This window comes from Caretta caretta, chromosome 11 (assembly GCF_965140235.1).
Source record: "Caretta caretta isolate rCarCar2 chromosome 11, rCarCar1.hap1, whole genome shotgun sequence".
In the NCBI taxonomy this organism is placed as follows: domain Eukaryota; kingdom Metazoa; phylum Chordata; order Testudines; family Cheloniidae; genus Caretta; species Caretta caretta.
This window is the reverse complement of record NC_134216.1, coordinates 57203098-57227251: the sequence shown is the minus strand read 5'-3', so window position 1 is coordinate 57227251 and position 24154 is coordinate 57203098. Positions and strand designations below refer to the sequence as shown.

Below are 24154 nucleotides of genomic sequence, written 5' to 3'. Positions count from 1 at the left end.
GCAAGGCTGTGACAGGAACAAAGAAAATATTGGCGAGGGGAGGTGCAGCGGGGTGAGGGTAGCCCAGCTGTGAGCAGCAGCAGGAAGCAGCCCTGGTCTTTTTGTGTGTGGGGGGGGGGGATGGGGGGATGGGGATGGAGAGGGATGCTCTGGGGGAGATGCGAGCAGTAGGAGGCAGCCTTGTCCTTGCCCAGAGCTGCTCTGTGCGTGTGTTGTGCACGGGGTGATGTCAGTGGCAGCTGGGCTTGTGCAGTCAGTACTTCCTGTATCAGGCAGGCTCGGTTAGCGGCAGGCTCCTGGGCTCCTCCTGACCCCAGCGAGCAGCTGGATTGTCAATTTCAGGTCTCCCAGGCACGGCTGCGTTGAGCTCTCCTCCCCAGCCGGCCCGCAACTCCTGAAGCTGGCGGACACTCCCGGACCGCGGAGCTGCATGTGCCCGAGCCGCGCCGAGGGAGAATGGCAGTCCTCAAACTCACCGACCAGGTAGGAGCCCGCAAGGAGCCCGGGCAGCCTTGCGGGAGGCTCGGCAAAGCCCCGCGCGGAAGGGAGCCCGCGCTGCGGCGGGCGAGGAGCGGAGCGGAGCGGAGCGGGCAGCGGCTCCGGCAGCTCCAGCTCGGAGGGGTTTGCTGTTGTGCAGCTCAGCCAAGTGAAGCCGCGTCTTGCGGTGCTCCGCCTGCGCAAATCCCGCCCGTTTGCGGAGCACAAAAACCCTCCCCGCGCTCTGGCCGCTCTGCGATCCCCGGTACTGCGCCGTGCAGCGAGCGCCATTCGGGCGTGTGTCTGTCTGTCTGTCTGGTCTCCGGGCGACGCGCTCAGAGAAGCGGGAGGAGGGCTAATAAGGCTATTTTGCCTGAGGCTAATAATGTACTGCGTTACTAGTCAGTCAAGTTTTGCATTGTGTGGGGAAAACAGGCAAATGTCAAAATGCCAGAAAGAAAGGCGCTGTTTGTCTTCCAGATGAATCGATTAGGGGATTTGTCACTGAACCAACCATCTAGAATAGCCCAGTTCTTGTGCATCTTTCTGGTGTTTGTTGGTTTGGCATTCCATTCTGCCGCAGCCTAGACCTGTTTCCATTTAAATCAGTGAAATATTGTGGCTCAAGGTAGATTTCAGTGTCACTCAGAGACAAGAGGCAGATGAGAAATGTTAGAACATTTACTTTAATGAACTAGTTGCATTTTCTCATCAGTCCAGCGTTGGAATTAATTAATTAATCATTGAGTTGCTTAAGCTAATGTTTTAATTTGCCTCTTCCTCCCGATGAATATTAACCCTTTGCAACTGCGTGCATGGTTGCTATTTGGCTGTTCAAACACTGTCAGATTCCTAGTTGCTTTTTAAACAAACCTTCATGTAGGTTTCTTTTAAAAGGTTATTTCACATAAAAAACATAACAAGGGAATTTTTTTAACCATTTAGGTTGTTTGTTTAACCAATAAGAACAGGAGTACTTGTGGCACCTCAGAGACTAACCAATTTATTTGAGCATGAGCTTTCGTGAGCTACAGCTCACTTCATCGGATGCATACTGTGGAAACTGCAGCATCCGATGAAGTGAGCTGTAGCTCACGAAAGCTCATGCTCAAATAAATTGGTTAGTCTCTAAGGTGCCACAAGTACTCCTTTTCTTTTTGCAAAGACAGACTAACACGGCTGTTACTCTGAAACCTGTTTAACCAATGATCATCCTATTTTTGCATTCCTTGTTGTGCACCTAAAACTCCCATTGAAGTCAACTGCTATGCAGGATCAGATTTTAAAGAGCCACAGCTGTTACTCTGAAACCTGAATTTTGTAATGGGCTCCAAGTGCGTGCCCATGTGAATCCCCATTGAAGACAATAGGATTCTGCCTGCATTTTTTCTGCTGGGAGCAGCTTGCAGAATTGGGGCCTATATGTGTAACTTAAGTGAACCTAGTATCCTGTATAGGAAAAATGTTTGACATTCATTCGCTTTTGAACATTTTACCCATTGATGAGTTAGAGTTGATATACTATCCAACTTTCAAGTCAAATATGTAGTTTTACAATTCTCAGAGCTGAGGGGTAGGATAAAAATGGATGTTGGCTATTTGTGTAAGGTCTCTAAGGTGTATTAACCTTCTTTTGAGAATTCAGTGCTATTTATTACCATGATACATAGTAATTATTTTTCTACTAGGCCTTCATGTTTAAAGAGTGGATTTTTGGTTTTGTTGCCATAACTGTTTGCACGCTATTAGAAAATGGCAATATTCAACTCTCAGCTTATGTTAAAATGTTAAATTTAATAATAGAGCAGCTATAATTTGTATTAAATCACTTCTTACCATTAAAAGAAGTTCAAAAGAATTTTAAAATATTTAGTAAAGTGATAGTATGTTTCCCACAGCCTAATTTATCAACATATTGTACCATCTGTTACACATTTGCTTGTCTTAATCAGCTATTTTTAGTTTAACTTGGTCTGCCTATAATCTGCAGTGTGGGTGTCCTTGGAGTCCAAAACTTTCCTGTTACTTTTAAAATGATCATCAGCAGTTAGGGGTCCTTATTCAAACAACTCCCTTTCCCCTAACACACACACACACACATGCCTACACACACACATGTGCATGCATTCTCTCTCTCTCTCATTTTATTTATGTATTTCCAAAGAAACCTTCCACTACAAAATCCTCTACCTGGCATTTGCCTTATAATTAACACCAAATTTTTAAAGGAAAAAATGAGCTACTTTTAAAATAAAATAAACATTGAAAGGCGACTGTATGAATTATAGTAGTCTAAATGCATTTCCATAATTTAACCAAAGACAGTGTTTATAGTTCTGTCTCCTGGCATGTCCCTTGTTACACTCATGTCTTCGGATGTGGTGCTTATAGCAAATGAAGAGAATGTTTCACACCATGAGACTTCATTCTGCTCTGTAGTGCATAGAACAAGTCTCATAAATCAGAAGATTCAGGTGAGATCTGTAAATTGAAAGTGTAGACTGCAGCATAATATTAAAGGCATTTGCACTACAGCTGGTAAAGGAAGTGTAGCATTTCAGTGCTTTACGTCTAAGTCTGAAATCGTGTTTCATGAGGTCCTTGGAATTAAAGCACTAAAGGTTTTTAAATCATTGCTAAACCTCCTCAACAAGGATCTTGCTTCATCACTGGTAGTAGAGCGTAAAACTGGTTTGAGCCACGTGGATTGCATCTTGTGAAGTCTGTATTGCAACAAAGGGTGCTTGGCGGGGGGAAGGGGGAGAGTCTGGACTTTTTTAAGATTAGTTATTTCTCCTCTTCCCCTCCCACACCTCTAACAATCTCCAAACCTGGTAGATTGATTTATCAGAACTGGCATGGTGACTTCGCAGTATGCCTTTGCATGGCAGCACACTCTAAATACTCTCTGCTTGCCAGTGTGATGGGTCATGCTTCAGGGCATAGTATGGCAACGCTTCTTATTTTGGGGGATGTCCTCCTGCTGTCCATAGACATACCCATACTCTTCCTGCTGGACTGCTCTGTGACATTTGGTATGGTTGATCACCAAATGTTCCTGTCTCACTTGTATGAGGATATAGGAGTGAATAGAAGTGTTTCAAAATGGTTCAGGCCTTTTTTTTTTTTTTTAAATAAAGATTGAGCCCAGAAAGTTGTTATGAGACACTAGTTCTCCATTTCTAAAGCCCTTGCCTTTAGATTCCCACCAAGGCTCATCCTCTTCCCCATGTTATTCAGTATCTATAACAAAGCCAGTGGGAGGCCTTGCATGACAACATAGGCTGAAGTGCCAGTAATGTGCAGAGGATGCCAGGTGCTACATCCTCCTTTACATCAAATATTAAGCAGCGCTGTCTCTCAGCTTTTTCCATGCCTACCTGAAATCAGTACCTGGGTGAAGAACAGCTGGCTAAAGCTGAACCCTGTTAAGACTGATGTGATGTTGGTAGGAAGAATGATGCACTTTGAGGCACTTACATGTTTATAACATCCTCCACTGCCTACAGTATGTGTCTTCAGATTTAGTTGGTCCACAGGCTACACTGCTCTGGGTGTCCAGACAGCCATGGCAGCAAAACACACCAGCTTTCATCTGTGGCTAGCCAGAAGACTGCATTTTGTCCACTCAGATGCAGAAGTGGCACGGTGACTCCTGCATTTGTGATCTCCAGTGTTTATTATGACAACTTATTGTATTTTTAATAATGAAGCCCCACACCCTTTAGCAGCAGCAACGGGTACAAAATGCAGCAGCTTGTCTGTTTAGCAACACAGGTCACCACAATCACATCACCCCAGCTCTTTGTGCTGCATACAGAATCTGGATCAGGTTCTCCATGGGATTGGTTCTGTCTGCCTGAGAGATCTCTTCTCCCTCCATAAGTGTAATTTCTCATAACAACTGCCTTCCTCCGGAACAACGAAACTATGGATCAATAGGGTCCAACAAGGCGGTCTACCTCCAGCGCTGTAAAAGTTCGATGATACTTAGTAGCAAGAGCCGAAAGAAGCCACATGCTGGTATGAGGAGTAAAGATAAGTCTTATTTCCGTGACTTAGGTTTTCCTCATTTTTTTTCACATTTGCACCCTCTCGCTCTTGTCCTCTCTCACGCACATAGGCAACCAAGCAAACAAAGCAGGCAAACAAAGATAATCATAAACGAATTAATCTATTTTTCATACAGGGTCAGAAAAAATGAAGAGATTGTTCTTGTTTCTATTTTAAGACACTTGAGAAGTGCTAGGATGCTGTGGTGGTGGAACAATAAAGTAGGTCTACTTTATAAGCGGTCCTGGTTGTATTCACATATTTATTTGGTAATAGAGCTTAGTTTAAGACTATATCCTATCTGTTTCTGGTCAAGCAAGTTACATGAGCTCATTTCTGAGTGATGGCAATTGCTAGCTAATCAGCTGGACCACATGGTAGCTTTTTAATCATTTAACCAAAGGAAGTATTTTCAACCCCCATTCACTTGTGGAAGTGAATCTATCAATCTTCCTTCTGTTCCTGGCCCCCCTTTTCCAAAAATTGTATATGAGTGATTGAAGTAGTAAGCTTGAAAAAATGAACAAACCCTAAATTGAGATTAGACACCTAAGGTTTCAACTTTGCTGACATCTTTGTATGTAGCAGTATTGAGTGACAGTGCTACGTAAGCCTTCCACATCCGTTCCAGATAATCCACTTCTCGTATATGCAGTTTCTTGCATCCCCTACGGTGCATGCCAATTACAACAGGCAGGGTAAGTTTAAGTGCTTTTAGACCTACAGATGAAAAGTGATATTTCAGTACAAAGTGGCATTGCTATTTATTATCTTTCTTCTCCCCATGCACTTTAAGATCTGACCATTTAGTTTAGTGTTTTATTTTCAATGCGGGTGTGGCTGTATGTAACGAGCTTATGCATATGAACTAGAGTTCAGCATGAATGAAAAACTAATGTTTTGACAACTGGGTTGACCTAGACATTCAAACATGGGCTCTGTTCTCCCAACTCAAATCAGGTCATATGTGTGTGTAGGGGGAAAGGGCAAGAAAAAGGGGGTTCAGTACTTCTACGATGTAAGGACTGAGGATGTCCAATCATGCGCATGATGGTATTGGTGTATTTTGATTTTTCCACTTCCTCCAGGTTTCTGAGATACCATTTTCTCCCGTGTGCCATAACCATCAGAAAAGGAATACATTAATGAGCTGGCTCTCTCCTGTGAGCTGCTCTTTAACCAGGTTGTTTGGACTATGCTATCATTTCCTGAAGATGTAGTTTTATCTGCCTGAGCCTGAGCATCACCTGCTTGAAAGGGGGTTCCAAAGAGGATGGAGCTCGGCTGTTCTCAGTGGTGGCAGATGACAGAACAAGGAGCAATGGTCTCAGGTTGCAGTGGGGGAAGGTCTAGGTTGGATATTAGGAAAAACTATTTCACTAGGAAGGTGGTGAAGCACTGGAATGGGTTACCTGGGGAGGTGGTGGAATCTCCATCCTTAGAGGTTTTTAAGGCCTGGCTTGACAAAGCCCTGTCTGGGATGATTTAGTTGGGGTTGGTCCTACTTTGAGCAGGGGGGTTGGACTAGATGACCTCCTTCCAACCCTAATCTTCTATGATTCTATGACTCTCTGATGATTCTGTGTTCTTTGGTGTTCTGAGTAACGAAAGATCAGAGATCTCTTCCAGACCCAAGTCTCCCAAAGTGCAGTCCAATGGGCTGTAGGCAGTCTCTTATTAATTACTCCCAGTCACACTTAACAAGTCTGTTTCTGTATAACTATTTATTTATTTATTTATTTATTGCATTCAGGAAACTTTTTTTTTTAATGGAAGTTTTATTTCTGAAAGTGATGGAGATGAGATGTAAATCTTCACCGAGGCTCCTAGAACACAGGTGATTGTTAGTGGGAGTGCTCCACTGAGAGTGTGAAATCCTGAAGAGTATTTCTTTAACTCAAGAAAATTTACACAGCTTGTGGAAAATCATTTTGTCAGAAACTAAATCTTGGTACCTCCTCCGTCTCATTTCTGTACCACCAGCCCAGGACCCCTTTGCAGAGCACTAGTAATAACAGTGCAGAAAGGGTCTGTAGTTGGTAACGTTTCTTCCTATTAAGTTAGAGGATGCATTTAGCTTACTGTGTTTGATTTGGGATGTCAGTTTTTTGCCTGCTGAGGGTTTGTGTTAGCACTGCTTAAGGAAGAGTTACCTTACCATGCTATTTCTGAATGTAAGAGTCAGTCCAGAAACTCCTGCTTCTGTTAACTCGCTCGGGGTGTGGTGGGAGTGGGGGTGGGGGAGAAGTGCTTCAAAAAACATCCTGTTTGTGGGTGTTCTTCAGATGTTGACGTAAGCCCTTCTGTGCCGAATTGTTGGGTACAGCTATGTGCATTTGTGCTGAATGCTCCACTCCCTCTTCGATTTATAAATATTCTCAACATCCTTTAAACTAAGATTATTCCCTTTAAAATGTGCATAAAAGGGCTGCCCAGCTGCCTCTTTCTAAAGGGCCATAGTACCTAGTGCTCCAATCGTGCACCACTCAGGTGAATGGGAGTTTTGCTGTTGACTTATGTGGAACCAGGAGCAGGCTGTCGGTCCTTGTTGACTCCAAGGAGCCCAAAGGAGTCTTTCCCATGAGCTCAAGTCCTGTGTGAACAAGACAACAGAAATATTTCTAAATTACACTCTTACCACATGCATCTTTTCAATGGTATTGTTAAAAAGTAACGGAGCCTGAATATGTGTGTGTGTTTACAGGGATGCCATCCACTTAGAAATCATCAATCTGTCTGAAAACATTTACCTGCTATAGCTGAAAGTAACGCATAAGATGACGAACTGAAAGAAACTGAGACTGTTTCTCTAGGCAGTGTTTTAATATGTTTACTTCATGTGTTTGGCAGCACTTTGCAGACAGTCAGTTTAATTTTCTCCTCTCTGTAGTCAGTTTACCCTGAAGTGTGTCAGTCTGGCATGCATCAATGGGGGGAAGTATAGGATGGAGAGAAACTTTTTATTTTAAAATGGGCACATGTGATGGTAAAATCACAGAAAATGGCTGGTGGACTCCTGGGGAGGATAAGTGCCTGAAAGTTCTCTTTGGCCTATGTTACACAGGTCAGAGAAGATCATCAAAATGGTCCCTTCTGACTTTATAATCTATGAATTGAAAAACAGCTTGAGATTTTTAAAATGTTGTCATTATAAACTAAGGTAACTGTAGAACAGGGGAATAATTCACATCAACAGGTATATGGCCACTCATTCTGGTAAATAAATGAATAAATAAAATAATTGAAATAATTAACCCTGCGCATGCACCACAGCAGCTATTGCTTCCTTTGGTCGAGCTATTCCTAGCCACACACTATCCACAGAAATTGTGGAAATGTATTCACATATTTTAAAGAAAAAGTACATTTAAAAAAACCAAAACCCTGGCATTTCTCCCTCTTGTTCCCATCTCTTGGCACCCTGGTCAGAGCTCTAGTGTAGACTGGCCACCAGCTTTTGAAATATTACATTGTCCAACCATACTCAGAGAAGGAAATAAGGTCTAGTGTAGACAAGGCCAGCGAGATACAGGGTCAGGAAGAGGCTTGCTTTCTTGGCTGAGATTTCTGCAACAGGTAACTTTGTTGCTGGTTTTGTCATCTGTGTTCAAGTAAATGAGACATGTGCACGTGCTCTAAAAAAATGTAGACAAGGAAATATTCAGAGTCTGTTTGTCTGCAGATTTCTCTTCCAATGGGAAAGTGACACAGTCCTAAAGTCCCAAGAAGTGCGATGGCGCCATAAAGGGGCAATACAGTAAGTCTTTGCTATGGATGTGTTAAGTGCCTGGGAAACTCCGGGTATATGTCATGTTAGAACATTGCTCTTTCTTGAATAACTATCAGCAAAACCTCATATTTCTTTATACACTTGAGGTATGGTATTTTATCTCTGCAGGACATTCACCTTCTGACCTATTCCTGCTCAACTATTAAAATATGATTTGGTTGTCATGACTGTGCTTAATAGAGACATGTACTCTGTAGTGTGGGGCACGTATTTGCCTACTGGATTGGCTCTCTAGGAAAGCTTTTTTTTTTTTTTCTCACTGCATCCTAAAAATTAGGCCTGACCTGGTGGTAAAAATGCCTTAGCTGGGGCCCCCCTGTTGCTGCCAGTGGTACAGCTGTGCTGTTTGCTGGTGCCATCATTCTCTTGGCGTTGTTCAAGGGTTGGTGCAGCTCCACCGGCTCTAGCAATGATAGAAATGCTGCTGTAGACCAGGTGTAGGTGTCTTCAGCTTTGTGGCAAATCACTGAATTGCAATTGATTGAGAAACGGGCAAGTTAAGGTTTTGACAGCAAGAGAAGTCAGACACTTCCAGAGTCCTACAAAACACCAAGCCTGGAGGTTGTCTCTCCCCATCCTCTCCCCTAAATGAGTGGCAGCAAGGCCTCCTGGCTTCTTCTCAGGAGCAGCCAAGATTCTCTCTCCTCCCTGGAGTGACGGGGTGGAAGCTGAAGGGGTCACCTTGTACTTATACCCTGATTTGCTAGGGTATGTACTTGGGTGGGTGGGTGGTTAGGCTGGGCCTGCTGCTCTCTAACCCTCCTGCCACACAACAGAATCCTCTATTGGGGGCAGTGGCCCTTGGGGTAAACACCTTTTTTGAGAGGCCTGGGGTAGTTCATCCTCTCAGAGACATTGGTTCAGGCTGTCTGCAGACTCAGGCAGGTATGGCTGCTTTAATAACATGCACAGTGGGCCATGTTTTCAAGGCTGCTTTTTCTTTTTGCAACCATGAGGGGTAGAAACTTTAACAAAAAATTAATGAACACTGAGATTCTGATGTAATCACATGGCTCCAGGAGCCTGGGTCCTAGGCACAGACTTCGGCCTTTGTCACATTGAACAGATCTTGGATTTTCTATTCTTGTTTATCTTATTAAATGTGTTGCTTAATACACTGCTACTTATGTTTTATAAAAGTATACCATTAAATATACAGGCTAATGTTGCTGATAGAACTTTAACTTTTGCATTTCCTGAGACTTTTAAATGTTAACACTGCCTCTAGAATGTTCCAGTGACAGAATATTTTTGCACTTATTGAGCTATAGAACTGTTTTTAAATAACATCTCTCTCCAGGAGCATATATTCGACATTTGTCACTTTATTTTCCGGAGATCATAGCCCGTTAAGTTCTCACAGCCACTATCCTGTGTCTTAAACTTGGGTTTAATTGCAGTATGTGAAACCTGTGACTACTTACTGTTGGAGCCCTCTTGGCCTGACAATAAATGAGAATGGAAGCACAAAACGTTTAATTTTAAAGGGAGAAGATAATTGTGAACCAATGGACTGAGGTCATCACTGGAGTTTGCATAGTCTTGGCCAATAAATTACAGATAACTGAAAATCTGGAAGAATACTTACTTTTTGGTGAGAAACATTTATATGTATTTTGCTTTTTTAGAAGAAAAAGCAATTCTTAACTATGTACTGGAAACAAACTAGTGGATGTATAGCTAAAAATGGAGACAGTTTACTATGTTTGCACCGTACAATATTGTATGCCCTAGTTTGAAATAAGCTTGTCTGGTTGCTGTTTATACTTCGCATTATTAGCTGGCTTTACATGCAGGAACACATTCTTGTGCTGGAATTATTTGTAATGGCTTGGTTTCTAATTTTAAAAAGGATGCACTGAGAAAATGGCCTTGCAAAGCCTCCACTTCCTCTCTACAGCTGCATGTTTATGAGGAAGTAAGTAAAACCAAAATGGTTGATTTTTGCGCAAGTTTTGACACGTACCTGACTGAAGCCATTTACTGAGGTAAAGCTTTCAGTTTTTTGCATGGGGGTGTGCGTGTATTTGTGCCTTCCCCCCGCGCTCAACCCTCCCCCCCCAAACAAAACAAAACAAAATCCCAACACTCAAGCTACTGCATTACATAAATATGAGATCTGTCTGAAGGCCATAGTTGATCTATTGCATCAAATAATTTCTTAAATCAGCATATAATCCCTAATGACAAATGGTGCAATATTTAGGTACTGCCACTTCTGCTCTGACATTTACTTGTAAATTAATGTGATGTGAGCGATATTTTTCCTATGTTGCAGCTTTCGTAACTTTGTTAATTTGATAACAAACTATCTTTTGGCCATGCAAAGCTTTTTTTACTAAAATAACTGGTTAGTAATAACTAGTTGCTCACCAACAACTTAACAGTTTAGTAAAGGCTTTATAGAGCATAACTGCCAACTGAGCACATCTGGCTTGAAGAAATTTTAACTGTAAAAATGTAAAATCAAGTACATTTGTCTTTATGAGGAACCTTTTTTAATTTGGGCAACATGTTGACTCCAGCTTCCTCTTCATTAGAAGGATGGAAACATGAACTTTCACATTTTAAATAAAATTATTTTGGGAAGCGAAACTGCTGTGAACATTCATCAGCCTTTATATGCTTTTGCTTGATTAATAATGCAGTTATTAAAGTTCAGAGAGAGAGAGAGTATACCCAATTTAATGTTCATCTTTGTGTACTTCGAGACTAACCTTACAAGCTCCTCATATTACCAAGGTTAAATGAGTCTTGGCTGTATTCTGAAATCTTACCCTTGGCCCAAGTTGTGCTTTCAATTATGCTGGTGTATATCCAGAGTAACTGTGCTGAATATAATGGAGGCACTTCAGATTTACACTGATATAAATGAGAGCAGCGTCTAGTCCCTTTTCTTGGTTTCTGGGAATAATGGCAATTTGCATTGTCTTGGCATTTTTATTTGATTAAAACTGGACAATCTTCCTCATTTGATTGCAATCATGTTTTTAACCTGTGGAAACTGGTTAGATTGCTCCTGAAGGGCCCGATGCTGCCAGATACTGAGCTCCCTCAATGGCACCCCAGGATGCTGAGCACTTAGTAGGGCTTTGCAGGATTGGCCCCCAGTACTGAAATCACTGGGAGCACTCCATGGGTCTGGTTTCCATGAGTTACATTTACCAATTGCTGACAGTGGGTGCAGTACTGAGTACCGGTTCCGCTGTACACAGTTAAGCTGCAAGTCTGAACCAGGGTTTTCTGAAACGTTGCTGATCAGGGTTTGTCCTGGCCTATGCTTGCAGTTAAACTGCAGGCAATGGAATCAGCGCTGAAACAATTGCTCACACCTATTGTCTTCAACAGGTGATGTTTTGTACTAGTGCAGACCAGGTCATGAAGGATTTGATGTGTAGGCAGGTGACAGAAACTGGTCCTTCAGGCTATTCCATCGGTCAGAAGTTTAACTTGACTCTTCCTATGTTCTTGACAGATCAGCTGGTGTCTTAGCAACTTGGTTTTTAGTTTAAAAATAAAGTTTTTTTGTTTGTGCTATTCATCAGCCTTCAGAGGGAGCCTTTGCTCAGAGATCTGTAATAGGAGTTTTGTTTTCACATGACATGTTAATTTACACAGAAGGGTTAGGTCTAGACTTTCAAACCTGGCTGTCTACAGTTAGACTCATTTCCTCCCTCCTCCCACCCCGAGCTGCTGGGAACCCACAGGGTCCACTGAAGTCAGTGGAAGCTGCAGATGTTTGGCACCTTTGAAAATCAGGCCACTTTTAGTTCCTGATAATGGTTTGTGCCTGTGTTTAACTTTATTCACTGAGTAATCCCATTGCATGAGCCACTGAAGTCTTAAAGCTGTCTAAACTTGAGACCTTATTCAGGAGCCTAAAAATAGATACATAGGCTTGAGAAATGGGGAAATTCGAAGACAACCCTGGAAGATTTGGCCCTTAACAGTTTTAATCTGATACAGTGTCGTTAGGTGTGTGATAATTTCAAAACTGATAAAAGGAAACACTTTTTCACACATGTATATAATTGCGGAGCTCATTGCCACAGGATGTTAGCAAGATTCAGGGTGTGACTGGGCATTTGCATGAATAACAAAAATACCCAGGTTTGTTAGTTAGTCTTTCTCAAACTTTTTAAGCATTATCGTAGACTCATAGACTTTAAGGTCAGAATGGATCATCTTGATCATTTAGTCTGACCTCCTGTAAATTGCAGGCCACAGAAACTCAACCACCCGCTCCTGTAATTGACACCTAATCTCTAATAAAATGAGATTGGTATAAACCTTGAAGCATGAAGTTTTATGAGCCTGTCATGGGGGCATATTATTTTACATCTGCCTATTGTGGTGGTCTTGCACCTTCCCCTCCAGCATCTTGTGCTGGCCAATGTCAAGAGACTAGATGGGCTATGGCTCTGATCCAGTCTGGGAATACATGCGATATCAGTATGAGCCCAGTTCAGCAAAGCATTTAACTTCAGACACATGCTTCAGTGCTTTGCTGAATCTGGACCTGTGTTACTTTCCTGTCTTTGAACCCCATCTAGCAACCACCAGTGAAGTCAACAGAAAATATTCCTGTTGATTTCACTGGGCTTTGGATCAAGCTATTTGTCTCAGAAAGATAAATAACGAGACATACTCCGCTTAAAAAAAAACTCTTAAAAATATGTGAATGCCAAATAATATATCTGTGGAGAGAGAAGCCATATATTTACATTGTAAATCATTTGCCTTTTTAAACTTGTTTTAATCTCCAGATGTGGAGACGGAAACAGTGAACTAACTACTTCTAACACAGTCTGCAAAAAGTCTGGCTGGAGGATGGGGACTCAAGGGCTCACATTTTACATAGGTGTATATCACCAGTTTGTAGCAGGGAAAGTAATTTAAGTATTTTACACATCCAGATCTTTAAAGTATTTCAGATATTAGTGTGGAAGTGGAAGTGGATGGCTTTTTTTTAAAAGATGAATTGATAACTGCTTCTTCTTAATCTTATCCAGTAGCAATCTGGCAGCATTATTCTCAACTGTTCATTACAATCACTGACTGAACATGTGAAACTAAATAGAACGTGTAGTATACTCATAGTGCAGTCAGTACAATAAGATATACTGCTCAGTATAGTACTGTGTGCTCCTATGCAGCAGCTCAATACTGCCAATGTCCTTAGTCTTGCATATCTCGCTGGCAAAATTGGTTGTTATTAAGGATATTGACTATTTTTAACTTGTCACCTTTAATATGTTTATTTCCTTCTGTCCGTTTTAGTAGCATTTTCCTTTCAAGGGGTTTCTTGTTCCCTTTTGGGCTGAGCAGTATAGTTTTTATTAGGACTGCTTTGGTTATGGTTCATGATCATAACAATTACACTGCTGTTTTGTTTTATTTGTATAGTCTTTCAACGCTCTGCGGAGGAATGCTGGTGCAAGCAAATGTGGGGGTCTTTTGAAATGCCATTCCCCGAGGGCTAGATTGCGGCCTGGCTTGCATGGCAGCCTAGTTGAGTAGTGGAATGCAAGGTGCCCCCCTCACCACCTAGGTAGCTGGCAAAAGGAAGGAAGTAGCTGTACAGAGAAGAGAGCACTTTTCTACAGAGCTGCTGTGATTCCCTCTTGCAAAGCTGGGCTGGGGGAGAGCCAGGGTGTGAAGTCAAGCGCTGGCTAGCATAACTACTAGTGTGCCAAGGGAAGTATGCAGTATTGCCAACCACGAGCACTGAAAGATCCTGAAGAAGGCATGCCCCCTCCCCCCCATCATTCGATTGGTATACAAATCCGGAGGTTTTTAAAAAAAAAAAAGTGTGTGGGGGAGGGAGGTTCATTGCCTTTTGGCTTTTTGAACCTTCAGGGTACTCTTGGGTCCCATTTTCAAGCTTTTCTCTGCCACCAGGAGAGGTAGAAACTTTTTTTTTTTTTTTTTAAATGAAAGCTGAGACTCTCAAGTAAGCAAAGGACTCTAGGTGGTGGGGCTTCAAGAAAAACACCAAATATTGCAAAATTTGTAACCACACATGAGTTCAGAACAGCAAGTGTCTAGTGTCAGGTGTAGACTCAGCACAGGGTACTTCGCTTGTGGAGCAAAGGGAGCCCAGAAGGGCTGTACAACAGTGCTGTCCCTTGCTTGAAGATCATGGCAAAACCATGACTTGGCCCCTAACCTCCTGCCTACAAGGCCCAAGGTTCAGTGTGTGACTATTCCTCCCCACCCTGTCCCATCTCGCTTGTCTTGCTCCAGATGCCTCCTGTTCTGTGTCATCCAAGATTTAGTTTCTGGGGTGTTTGTGGAAGGATGAGGGAAGTAGTGGATGATGTTTTCCTATTAAACAGAAGGACTGGGAACCTGCAGCGTGCTCCGGACAGTCTTCAGTGAAGACTGAAGACACCCTGGTTTCCCAACTTTATCATCCAAGAGTTGCGCTGTGTAGGCATAGCTCTAACTCTGCACTGGAATATGGGCGGCAAATATCACATTAACATTCCAGCGTGTCTCTGTTTGGTTGGGGTGATGTGGGTGACAGATGTCCTGTTCCTGTTATTGATCTCTAAACCAGCCCCGCTGCATGGGTGATTTTGGACAGAGGTGTTCGGATGTAGAAGCTAGAATACTCTAGTGCTAAAGCTGTTTAGCGTTGACCTGCTCATTATATTCTTCAGTTGTGGTTTAACATGTCATGGGGGGAAAATAAAACAGAAGAATAAAAGCCTAAAATATCCCATGTTGTCTGTGCGCTTCCAGCTGTTTTAATGTACTCTCCAATATGACACATGCATTCATTTCTAATTTAAAATCGAAAGGGGCCTTATTTCCTTATCCGCTCTAGGAAGGTTTTCAAAATGCTGTGCAAACCTAGTAAATACAGTATGCCAGATTCTGTAACCACTGCTTCTGTTTGAGTTGTGCATGCTCACATGAGGTATCCCATTCAATCCTATTCATTCTGAGTTAAAGCCCCAAATGCGGAGAGTTCGTATAGTTTAATGCACCAGGGCACTGGCCCTTTGGGCGTATGCACGACTCAGTTTGCCCAGGATGTTAAAGGGATTGGGAAACCCCTTTAAGACTTGTTTTTGGGAGAGGGTATTCTCTAGATGGAGTGCATGAGTGAGAGGGGGTCATGTGACTGCAGAATGCATTCACAGGCTGCTATGTAAGAAGCACCTGAAATCACTGTGGTGGGAGACCTGCAGGGCGAATGAGATGCTGGGGTGGGCTTGGCACAATGGACTAGGGAGAGGGCCTAGGAAAGGTGGTAGAAAAAGCCTAGATGGAGGTGGCCATGTAGGAAACAGTGAAGCAAAGGTGTGGAGAGGGTAGAGTGGACAGCCACTACAACTACAAAAACTAATTTCCCCTTGCTGATACCCACACCTTCTTGTTAACTGTTTGAAATGTGCCACCTTGATTACATTGGCTCATTAGCACTACAAAAGTGATTTCCACTCCTTCTTGTCAACTGTTGAGAATAGCTTACTTCCACCTTAATTGAATTGGCTGGTTAGCACTGACCCCCAACTTGGTAAGGCAACGCCCATCTTTTCATATGCTGTGTATTTATACTTCTCTACTGTATTTTCCACTCCATGCATCTGAAGTGGGTTTTAGCCACAAAAGCTTACGCCCAAATACATTTGTTAGTCTCTAAGGTACCACAAGGACACCTCATTGTTTTTGCTGATACAGACTCACACGGCTACCACTCTGAAACCTGTTTATATAGAGGTAGTGTCAGACAAACTTGAATTAATTTATACTTGCAATACCTCTGTGTGATAGGGAAGGATTATCCCCATTTTACAAGTGGGAAACTGAGGCATAGAGAAATTAAGTGACTTGCCTAAGGTCACACAGGAAGTAAGTGGCACAGCAAGGAATTGAATCCTGATCTACTGATTCCAGTGCCTTCCTCACTGAATGTTCTTTATTTGTGTTTACTTAATTGGTTGAAGTTAAATCATATCATGTCGTAAGAGGAAAAACAGTTTCATAACAAGGGTTTTAATCTATACACCACCTACATAATTTCCTTAAATAGCTCTTCTGTAATATTTGTAAAATTCATATTGATCCACTATGCTACTAATGAGAATGTGCAATATCATGAAATCATTTCTAAGTTGTTGACTAGTGCTAAGTCTTATTTTGGATGACTCTGCAGTGGATGTCATTATCAGTAGCTAATCCTGATCATGTTAGCTATGGTACAGGCTATACCTCTTTGTTTGGATTTGAGACCTTGTTGACACAAAAACATTAGCTTTGTGAGACTGTCAAGTCTGGAGAAGATAATTGCCAGAATTCTGAAACATACGAATCACATATGTTTATTTTCAATATGTGGGGACCTTACTGTGATTTTAGTCTCAGTAGATTATTTGATCTTCCTAGCTAGGTATGTAATGGTTCAGGAGGAGAATGAGATGAATCATTGTTGTGGTATATAATAAAAAATAAAGATATCTGTGCAAAGTGATTTGAGAAACCTTTTATGTTTTGCTGTTAACGTAATAGGCTCACAGGTAAATGATTCCATGAAGAAATAATCTCTTCCCCCTTGGTTTCCAGCAGGACAGAAATTTGCTTGTTTTTAGATGGGCTCCCTTGCATATGCTTGCATTGTGTTATGATTATTTCAACCTTAAAAATGATATGCATCCTGTTAAAGAAACAGTTATCAATACACAAGAAGCTGACTGGACAACATTAGCAGCAAGAGATTCAATGAGCAATGAAATTGGAAACAGCTTTCCCTCCCCTGCTGTGCCTTGTGTAAACTCTGTGCAGCAGAAAATCAGAACTATAGAGTACCATGCAGAGTAGGTATCTCTCAAGCCACGCAGATCTGCTGAGCAGCATAGGATGTACATGCCTGAGTACAAATGAAATGTCCCCATAGAATCCAGAATTTTTCTTGTGTTTTATGCCTATATAATATAGATATTAACAGAGCCTGGGCTGGTTCTGAAAATTTCAGGAGCCTGTAGACATGAGAGTTCTTGATGGTAATGGGTCCAATGGTATTCTTTTGTGTGTTTACAGATTCATCATTTTCCAGCTGTTAGGCTAAAAATATGTCCTGTTCTGGCTATGATAACATTTAGTTTATTCAGTGGTTTGCCATAATAGTACTGGGCTTGCACTGATGACACTTCTTACCTTGAAAGCACTTCACAAATGCAAACTAGTAAATCCTCTCAACAACCCAGCTAGGTAGAGAAGTATTATCCCCAATTTAGAGACTGAGACAGAGGTTAATTGACTTGCCTGAAGGCACAGAGAGTCAACATGGGTCACGTTCAGTATTAGAAGTTCCTAGCCCCGAGTCCTGTGCTCAGACCACACAAGTTCCTAATGTATTTTTTATTACTTCAGATGAAATCTGTTTTCTGTTCACTAGCACTGTATATTAAAACTTGCTGCCCTCCTAGATGGGTGTGAACTCTACCACCAGGCTCTCTGGAAAGAAAGGCAAAATGAAAGTGAATCACAGTGCACACACTATTTTAGGAACTGCTTTTTATACGAATTCATAAGAAGATTTCAGGGACGTCTTCCTCAGAAAGATCTTTCAGACACAGTACTAGCAAAAGCTTAGAGAAGCTGGACAAGCATGGATATACCATCGCTTTTGTCTTTGTCATACATATATTCCACATCAAAAAGCCCTAACAAGGAATTCGGCACACAGCCTTGCACTCAACATCTGTTTTTAGTTACCAGTATAGTACATGGCAGGCAGAGTTTTCAGATTTCGAACCACAAAAGTAACAAAACTGGCTTAATGCATTATCTGGACATGTGTGCTCAGTCTGTTCAGAGACTGTCGGAATGAACTACGTTAGTGTTTACTAGCATGTTTGAGCATCAAAGTGAGCTCTACATAAATAGCTATACTTCAGGTACACAGTTAAAACCCTTCAGGAATAAAGTTGTATTTGAGGATAATTACTATTTAAATTGCTTATTGTACTCTTGTTAATACTTATACTGGTATTTTTGTTTGCTGGTCTCTGAAACAGTAGTCTTTGAGGGAAGATAATCCAAATTATATAGGATCCTTTGGAAATGTTCAGACAATCTATATTAAATTAATCTTGAACAGTAATAAATGAAAGTCCCGGTAGATGTTTCACTACTGATTCTCTCTGTAAAGGAATAAAAAATTTGCTTAGTCAAAGGGGAACTCTCACTTACTTCTATCCTGAAGTGTTAAATGTATATATATGAGTTACACCTATAGGAGGGGGACAATGTACTAAAACAGAATCCAGACAAAGGACATGTCTACACTGAGGACAATTTCCAATTGGTTTTAAAACTGGTTTAGTTTCAGCCAATTTTAAAATCGGTTAGAGCTAGTGTAGACCTAGTTTAAAATTGCCGGATCTATTTCTGAATAAACTGGTTTCAAGGCACATACAAAAACTTCCCAGTGTAGGAAAGTCCTAAGGGCTAAATGGAACTCCCATGCAGTGAGAGGATGGAAGGGGGCCTGGAAACTGTGAGACTTGCCTTGTGGAGTTTCTTTGGGGCTCTCCCTTCAGCAGGGAGGGTTTGGGTAGGGCTGCAGGGCTCTGTGGGGAAAGGAATCCCTATTTCAGTGGAGGGTCTGTTCCTCTGGTCTGTTCTTGTAGACTTACACATAACTAAAGTCAGTACTAGAGCAAGGATTATAATGTAAGAGTGCCTGGTTCCTGTAATGCTGCCTGTGGGCAGACTACCTGCCCCTGTGCGAACCCTCCCTCTCAGAGTGGGGGCAAGTGCAGACACTGATGGATATTATTTGTGTTACCATCATTTCTAGGAGCCCTAATCATGGATCAGGAAAGCTGTACAAGCACAGATAATTGCTCAGATTCCTGCTGTGAGGAAGGAATCCCTCCTCCTTGTAACAACCTTTTATGTATTTGAAAACTGTTATATCCCCTTTTAGTCTTCTCTTTTCCAGACTAAACAAACCCAATTTTTTCAATCTTCACTCATAGGTCATATTTTTCAGACCTTTAATCATTTTTGTCGCTCTTCTCTGGACTCTCTCCAATTTGTCCACATCCTGAAATGTGGCACCCAGAACTGGACACAGTATTCCAGTTGAGGCCTAATCAGTGTGGAGTAGAGTTGAAGAATTACTTCTCGTGTCTTGCTTACAACACTCCTAGAAGGATGTTCTCTTTTTTTGCAACAGCGTTACACTGTTGACTCATATTTAGCTTGTGGTCCACTATGACCTCCAGATCCATTTCTACAGTACTCCTTCCTAGGCAGTCATTTCCATTTTGTATGTATGCAACAGATTGTTCCTTTCTCACTGGAGTACTTTGCATTTGTCCTTATTGAATTTCATCCTATTTACTTCCATCCATTTCTCCAGATCATTTTGAATTATAATCCTATCCTCCAAAACACTTGCAACCCCTCCCAGCTTGGTATCGTCCTCAAACTTTATAAATGTACTCTGTATCTATTATCTAAATCAGGGGTGTGCAAGCTACGGCCCGGGGGCCACATCTGGCCCTTCAGATGTTTTAATCCAGCCCTTGAGCTCCTTGCCCCGCTCTGGCACTGCAGCCGGGGGCTTGCCCCGCTCCGTGTGTGCTGTGGCTCTGTATGGCTCCCGGAAGCAGTGGCATGTCCCCCATCCGGCTCCTATATATAGGGTCAGCCAAGGGGCTCCGTAGCTCCCATTGGCCAGGAACCATGGGAGCTACGGAGCCCCTTGGGAGCCTGCAGGGGCGGTACCTGCGAATGGGACAGTGTGCTGAGCTGCCTGGCTGCGCCTTCATGTAGGAGCCGGAGGGGGGACATGCCGCTGCTTCCGGGAGCTGCTTGAGGTAAGCACCGCCTGGAGCCTGCATCCCTGACCTTCTCCCACACCCCAACCCCCTGCCCTGATTCCCCTCCTGCCCTCCAAACCCCTTGGTCCCAGCCCAGAGCACCTTCCTGCACCCCCAACCCCTCATCCCCAGCCCCACCCCAGAACCTATACCCTCAGCCAGAGCCCTCACCCCCACCCGCCACACCCCTACCCAGCCCGGAGCCCCCTCCTGCACACTGAACTCCTCATTTCTGGCCCCACCCCAGAGTTTGTACCCCCAGCTGGAGCCCTCAGACCCTCCCGCAGCCCAACCCCCAATTTCATGAGGTTTCGTGGCCCGCCATACAATTTCCATACCAAGATGTGGCCCTCGGGCCACAAAGTTGGCCCACCCCGATCTAAATAATTGATGAAGATATTGAACAAAACCGTACCCAGAACTGATTCCTGTGGGACCTCACTCGTTATGACTGTGAACCTCTGATACCTACTCTCTGGGAACTGTTTTCCAACTAATTGTGCACCCACCTTATAGTCGCTCCATCTAGGTTGTATTTCCCTAGTTTGTTTATGAGAAGGTCATGTGAGACAGTATCAAAAGCTTTACTAGAGTCAAGATATACCACGTCTACTGCTGCCCACATCCACAAGGCTTGTTACCCTGTCAAAGAAAGCTATCAGGTTGGTTTGACATGATTTGTTTTTGACAAATCCATGCTGACTGTTACTTATCACCTTATTATCTTCTAGATGTTTGCAAATTGATTGCTTAATTATTTGCCCCATTATCTTTCTGGGTACAGAAGTTAAGCTGACTGGTCTGTGATTCCCCGGGTTGTCCTTATTTCTCTTTTTATAGATGGGCACTATATTTGCCCTTTTCCAGTCTTCTGGAATCTCTCCTGTCTTCCATGACTTTTTCAAAGATAGGTTTCAGAGTAACAGCCGTGTTAGTCTGTATTCGCAAAAAGAAAAGGAGTACTTGTGGCACCTTAGAGACTAACCAATTTATTTGAGCATAAGCTTTCGTGAGCTACAGCATCCGATGCATCCGATGAAGTGAGCTGTAGCTCACGAAAGCTTATGCTCAAATAAATTGGTTAGTCTCTAAGGTGCCACAAGTACTCCTTTTCTTTTTTCAAAGATAATCACTAATGGCTCCAATATCTCCTCAGTCAGCTCCTTGAGTATTCTAGGATGCATTTCATCAGGCCCTGGTGACCTGAAGACATCTAATTTGTCCAAGTAATTTTTAACTTGTTCTTTCCCTATTTTAGCCTCTTCTGATCCTACCTAATTTTCACTGGCATTCACTGTTAGACATCCAAACACCACCAACCTTCTTGGTGAAAACCGAAATAAAGAAGATATTAAGCACCTCTGCTATTTCCATGTTTTGTTATTTTTTCCCTCTCATTGAGTAATGGCCCTACCCTGTCCTTGGTCTTCCTCTTGCTTCTAACGTATTTGTAGAATGTTTTGTTTTTACTCTTTATGTCTCGAGCTAGTTTGATCTTGTTTTGTGCCTTGGCCTTTCTAATTTTGTCCCTACATTATATTGTATTACATTGTATTATTTGTTTATATTCATCCTTTTGAAATTTGACTTCGTTTCCGCTTTCATGGGGGCTGGCAGAGCAGGGGAGCATACCCCAGAATTGGCACTCGCTCTCATTTGCACCCTACAGCTGGGATCCATTGGGTTAGACTACCATCCTTTTTTTCATAAACAAAGGCTATCTTGGGCCCTAGGATCAGAGGTGACATAGGAGTTCAAGTATCATTTTGCTCTGCTTTCACTTGCTGCCATAAAGTGAGGTTACCCTGTTTGCTGTGGTTGGTGGGCTTGTTCACACTTAGAAATTTAGTGAAATAGTGACATCAGGACAGTTATTTTCATGTAAGCCTCTGTGTGGAGATGTTTATTCTGACATAAGACGTGCTGTGATGGGACATAGAGGTCTTACACTAGCCAGGAAAATGTTAATGAGGGGCTGTGGACCCAGTGGATCCTGCCCCGCTATACCTGCGGCAGATGTCAGGAATGGAGAGGGGAGTGATGAGGAGAAGGCCCAGTTAAGTTCAGGGCTGACCACGAAGGAAAGAGCAGAGTGCTACTTCTTTCAGCGAGGGAATCCTGGTTTCTGCCGAGAGTCAGAGACAGCTTGCTGCCCGGATGAGCCTCCTGCTGGAGAGTACGACTAGGCCCAGAAAGCCTAACTAAAAGGACTGGCTTCATGAAGATAAGACCTGAGTGGAAAGGAGGGGTCTTGCCAAAGACTCATTGGATGACCCTGGTTTTGAGTTCATAATATTCCTTTATTTTTGGACTTTAATACCCTGGAAAGGGGTGGAAGTGAAGTGTGCCTTAGCTGGAGGGCTAAAGCACTACTCTGCTGGACCTGTGAGAGGCGGCACCTGACCATCCGAAACCCCGCAACAGAGTGAGTAGTTATTGTTGGGCCACAAGGGGGCACCATGGAGGTGGGTGCGGTCACAAGTGCCTCTTTCCAATTTAGCTTAATCCACTTTGGGAGTGGATTAATTATTGAATAGCTTTCCTGGTATATTTCCAAGCGTAGACAAGCTCCAACACAAAGAACAAAGGTGAACGGTAGCTTCTCACCAATTCAGTGCGAGACTCTCCCTAGGACTTTAAAAGTCATTCCACTGTCTCACATGAGCCTGTAGAAGGGAACCTTTCCCAATAGTAATTGTACAGAATATACCTCTTAAAATATTGCATGTTCATTAGCCAATTAGTTTTACCGGATGGTTATTAAGTACAAGATCGACAGGAGTAGTATTTGGAGGTGGCTATTTGGTAATTACAGCCATTTGTATACCTGCAGTCAAACTGTTGATGTGCGAGAACTCTATAAATCAACACAGATTTGATTAGAGGGTTGGGAGTTACACAGGAAGTATTCGGATGCTGCACTGAAATATCTGGGTTTCTATAGTGCAATAGGCTGGAAATATTTGAAGTCTCATGTGAGGAATGAGGCCTGTTCATGTTCCTGTTGAAGTCACTGGCAAAGCCCCCACCAGTCATGGTAGGATAGTGATAGTACAGAGAGAGAGAGAGAGAGAGAAGTTAGTCCAGTGGTTTGGGTGCTAGCTTGGGCTTGGGAGACCAGGGCTCAGTTTCTTGCTCTGGCACAGATTTCCTGTGTGATCTTGGCAAGTCACTTCGTCTCTTTATGCCCTAGTTCCTCATCCATAAAATGGCAAGAACACCGCTCTGGGGTATTGGCTTATAAAGATTGTGAGCTGCTCAGTTACTACAGTAGCAGCAGCATGATAAGTGGTTTCAATGGTTTCAAGAGTCAGTGTGATGACTGAAAATTATGATTTGTGTTCTGTGGTTTTTTTGTTTTTTTGTGGAAGTAAGAAGAAATTTTTAGCTCAAAAGGTGACAGTTTGTGCATCTCCAGTGGAACAGGACTGGCAAAAAGTTGAGGAAGGGTTTGTTCTCCTGCCCCCGCCTCCAAAAAAAAAAATTTGTGTCCTTCATTAATTTTATATGTATTGTATTTACCAGGTTGAAACTGGCTGTGTATCTTTTAGAATGACTTTCAACTCCTTATTTCTTAATTATTGTTGGCTTAATATGAGCACTAACAGCGCTGGAAGGGTGGAATTGTAACCTGCCATTTTACATTTTTTAATAACAGGTTTATCTGCTTCTCACTTTCTCTTATAGCTACATTCTACAGTGCCTGTAAAGATGAAAGTATCATAGAAAAAAGTCAAAAGATTGAGTCATAGAAATGTTTTAAACTTTGCAACGAAAGTGCCTAGTAAGATACAAGTTCAGAGTTTTTGACTGGGTCTTGTTTTCTAAGTGCTAATATATACAGTTTCCTGAATTAGAAAACCTCGTATACCCTACATCTTGAGGTTTATTTGACCTACACAGTACAAACTGTATTTCTTTTTGTCAAAAAGCTATTAAATCAAAAACAAAATGTCTGTAGTGGGGATTATTAATATTAATATCTGTACAT

The 24154-nt window shown here is 42.4% G+C and overlaps 1 protein-coding gene across 16 annotated transcripts in view; it reads left to right on the top strand.

The window, feature by feature from the left end:
* Window positions 1-208: 208 nt before the first annotated feature.
* Window positions 209-24154, top strand: part of ANKRD44 (ankyrin repeat domain 44) — a 213263-nt gene continuing 189317 nt past the window's right edge. For 7 of the 16 annotated variants that reach the window (XM_075118038.1, XM_048870301.2, XM_048870299.2 and 4 more), the window contains exon 1: window positions 216-483. In XM_075118038.1, the coding sequence (XP_074974139.1) occupies window positions 457-483 (27 nt within the window). In that variant the 5' untranslated portion in view covers window positions 216-456. Of the gene's footprint in view, window positions 484-24154 lie in introns of all 16 variants that reach the window. The other 9 variants (XM_048870308.2, XM_048870298.2, XM_048870307.2 and 6 more) reach the window with 3 other exon arrangements.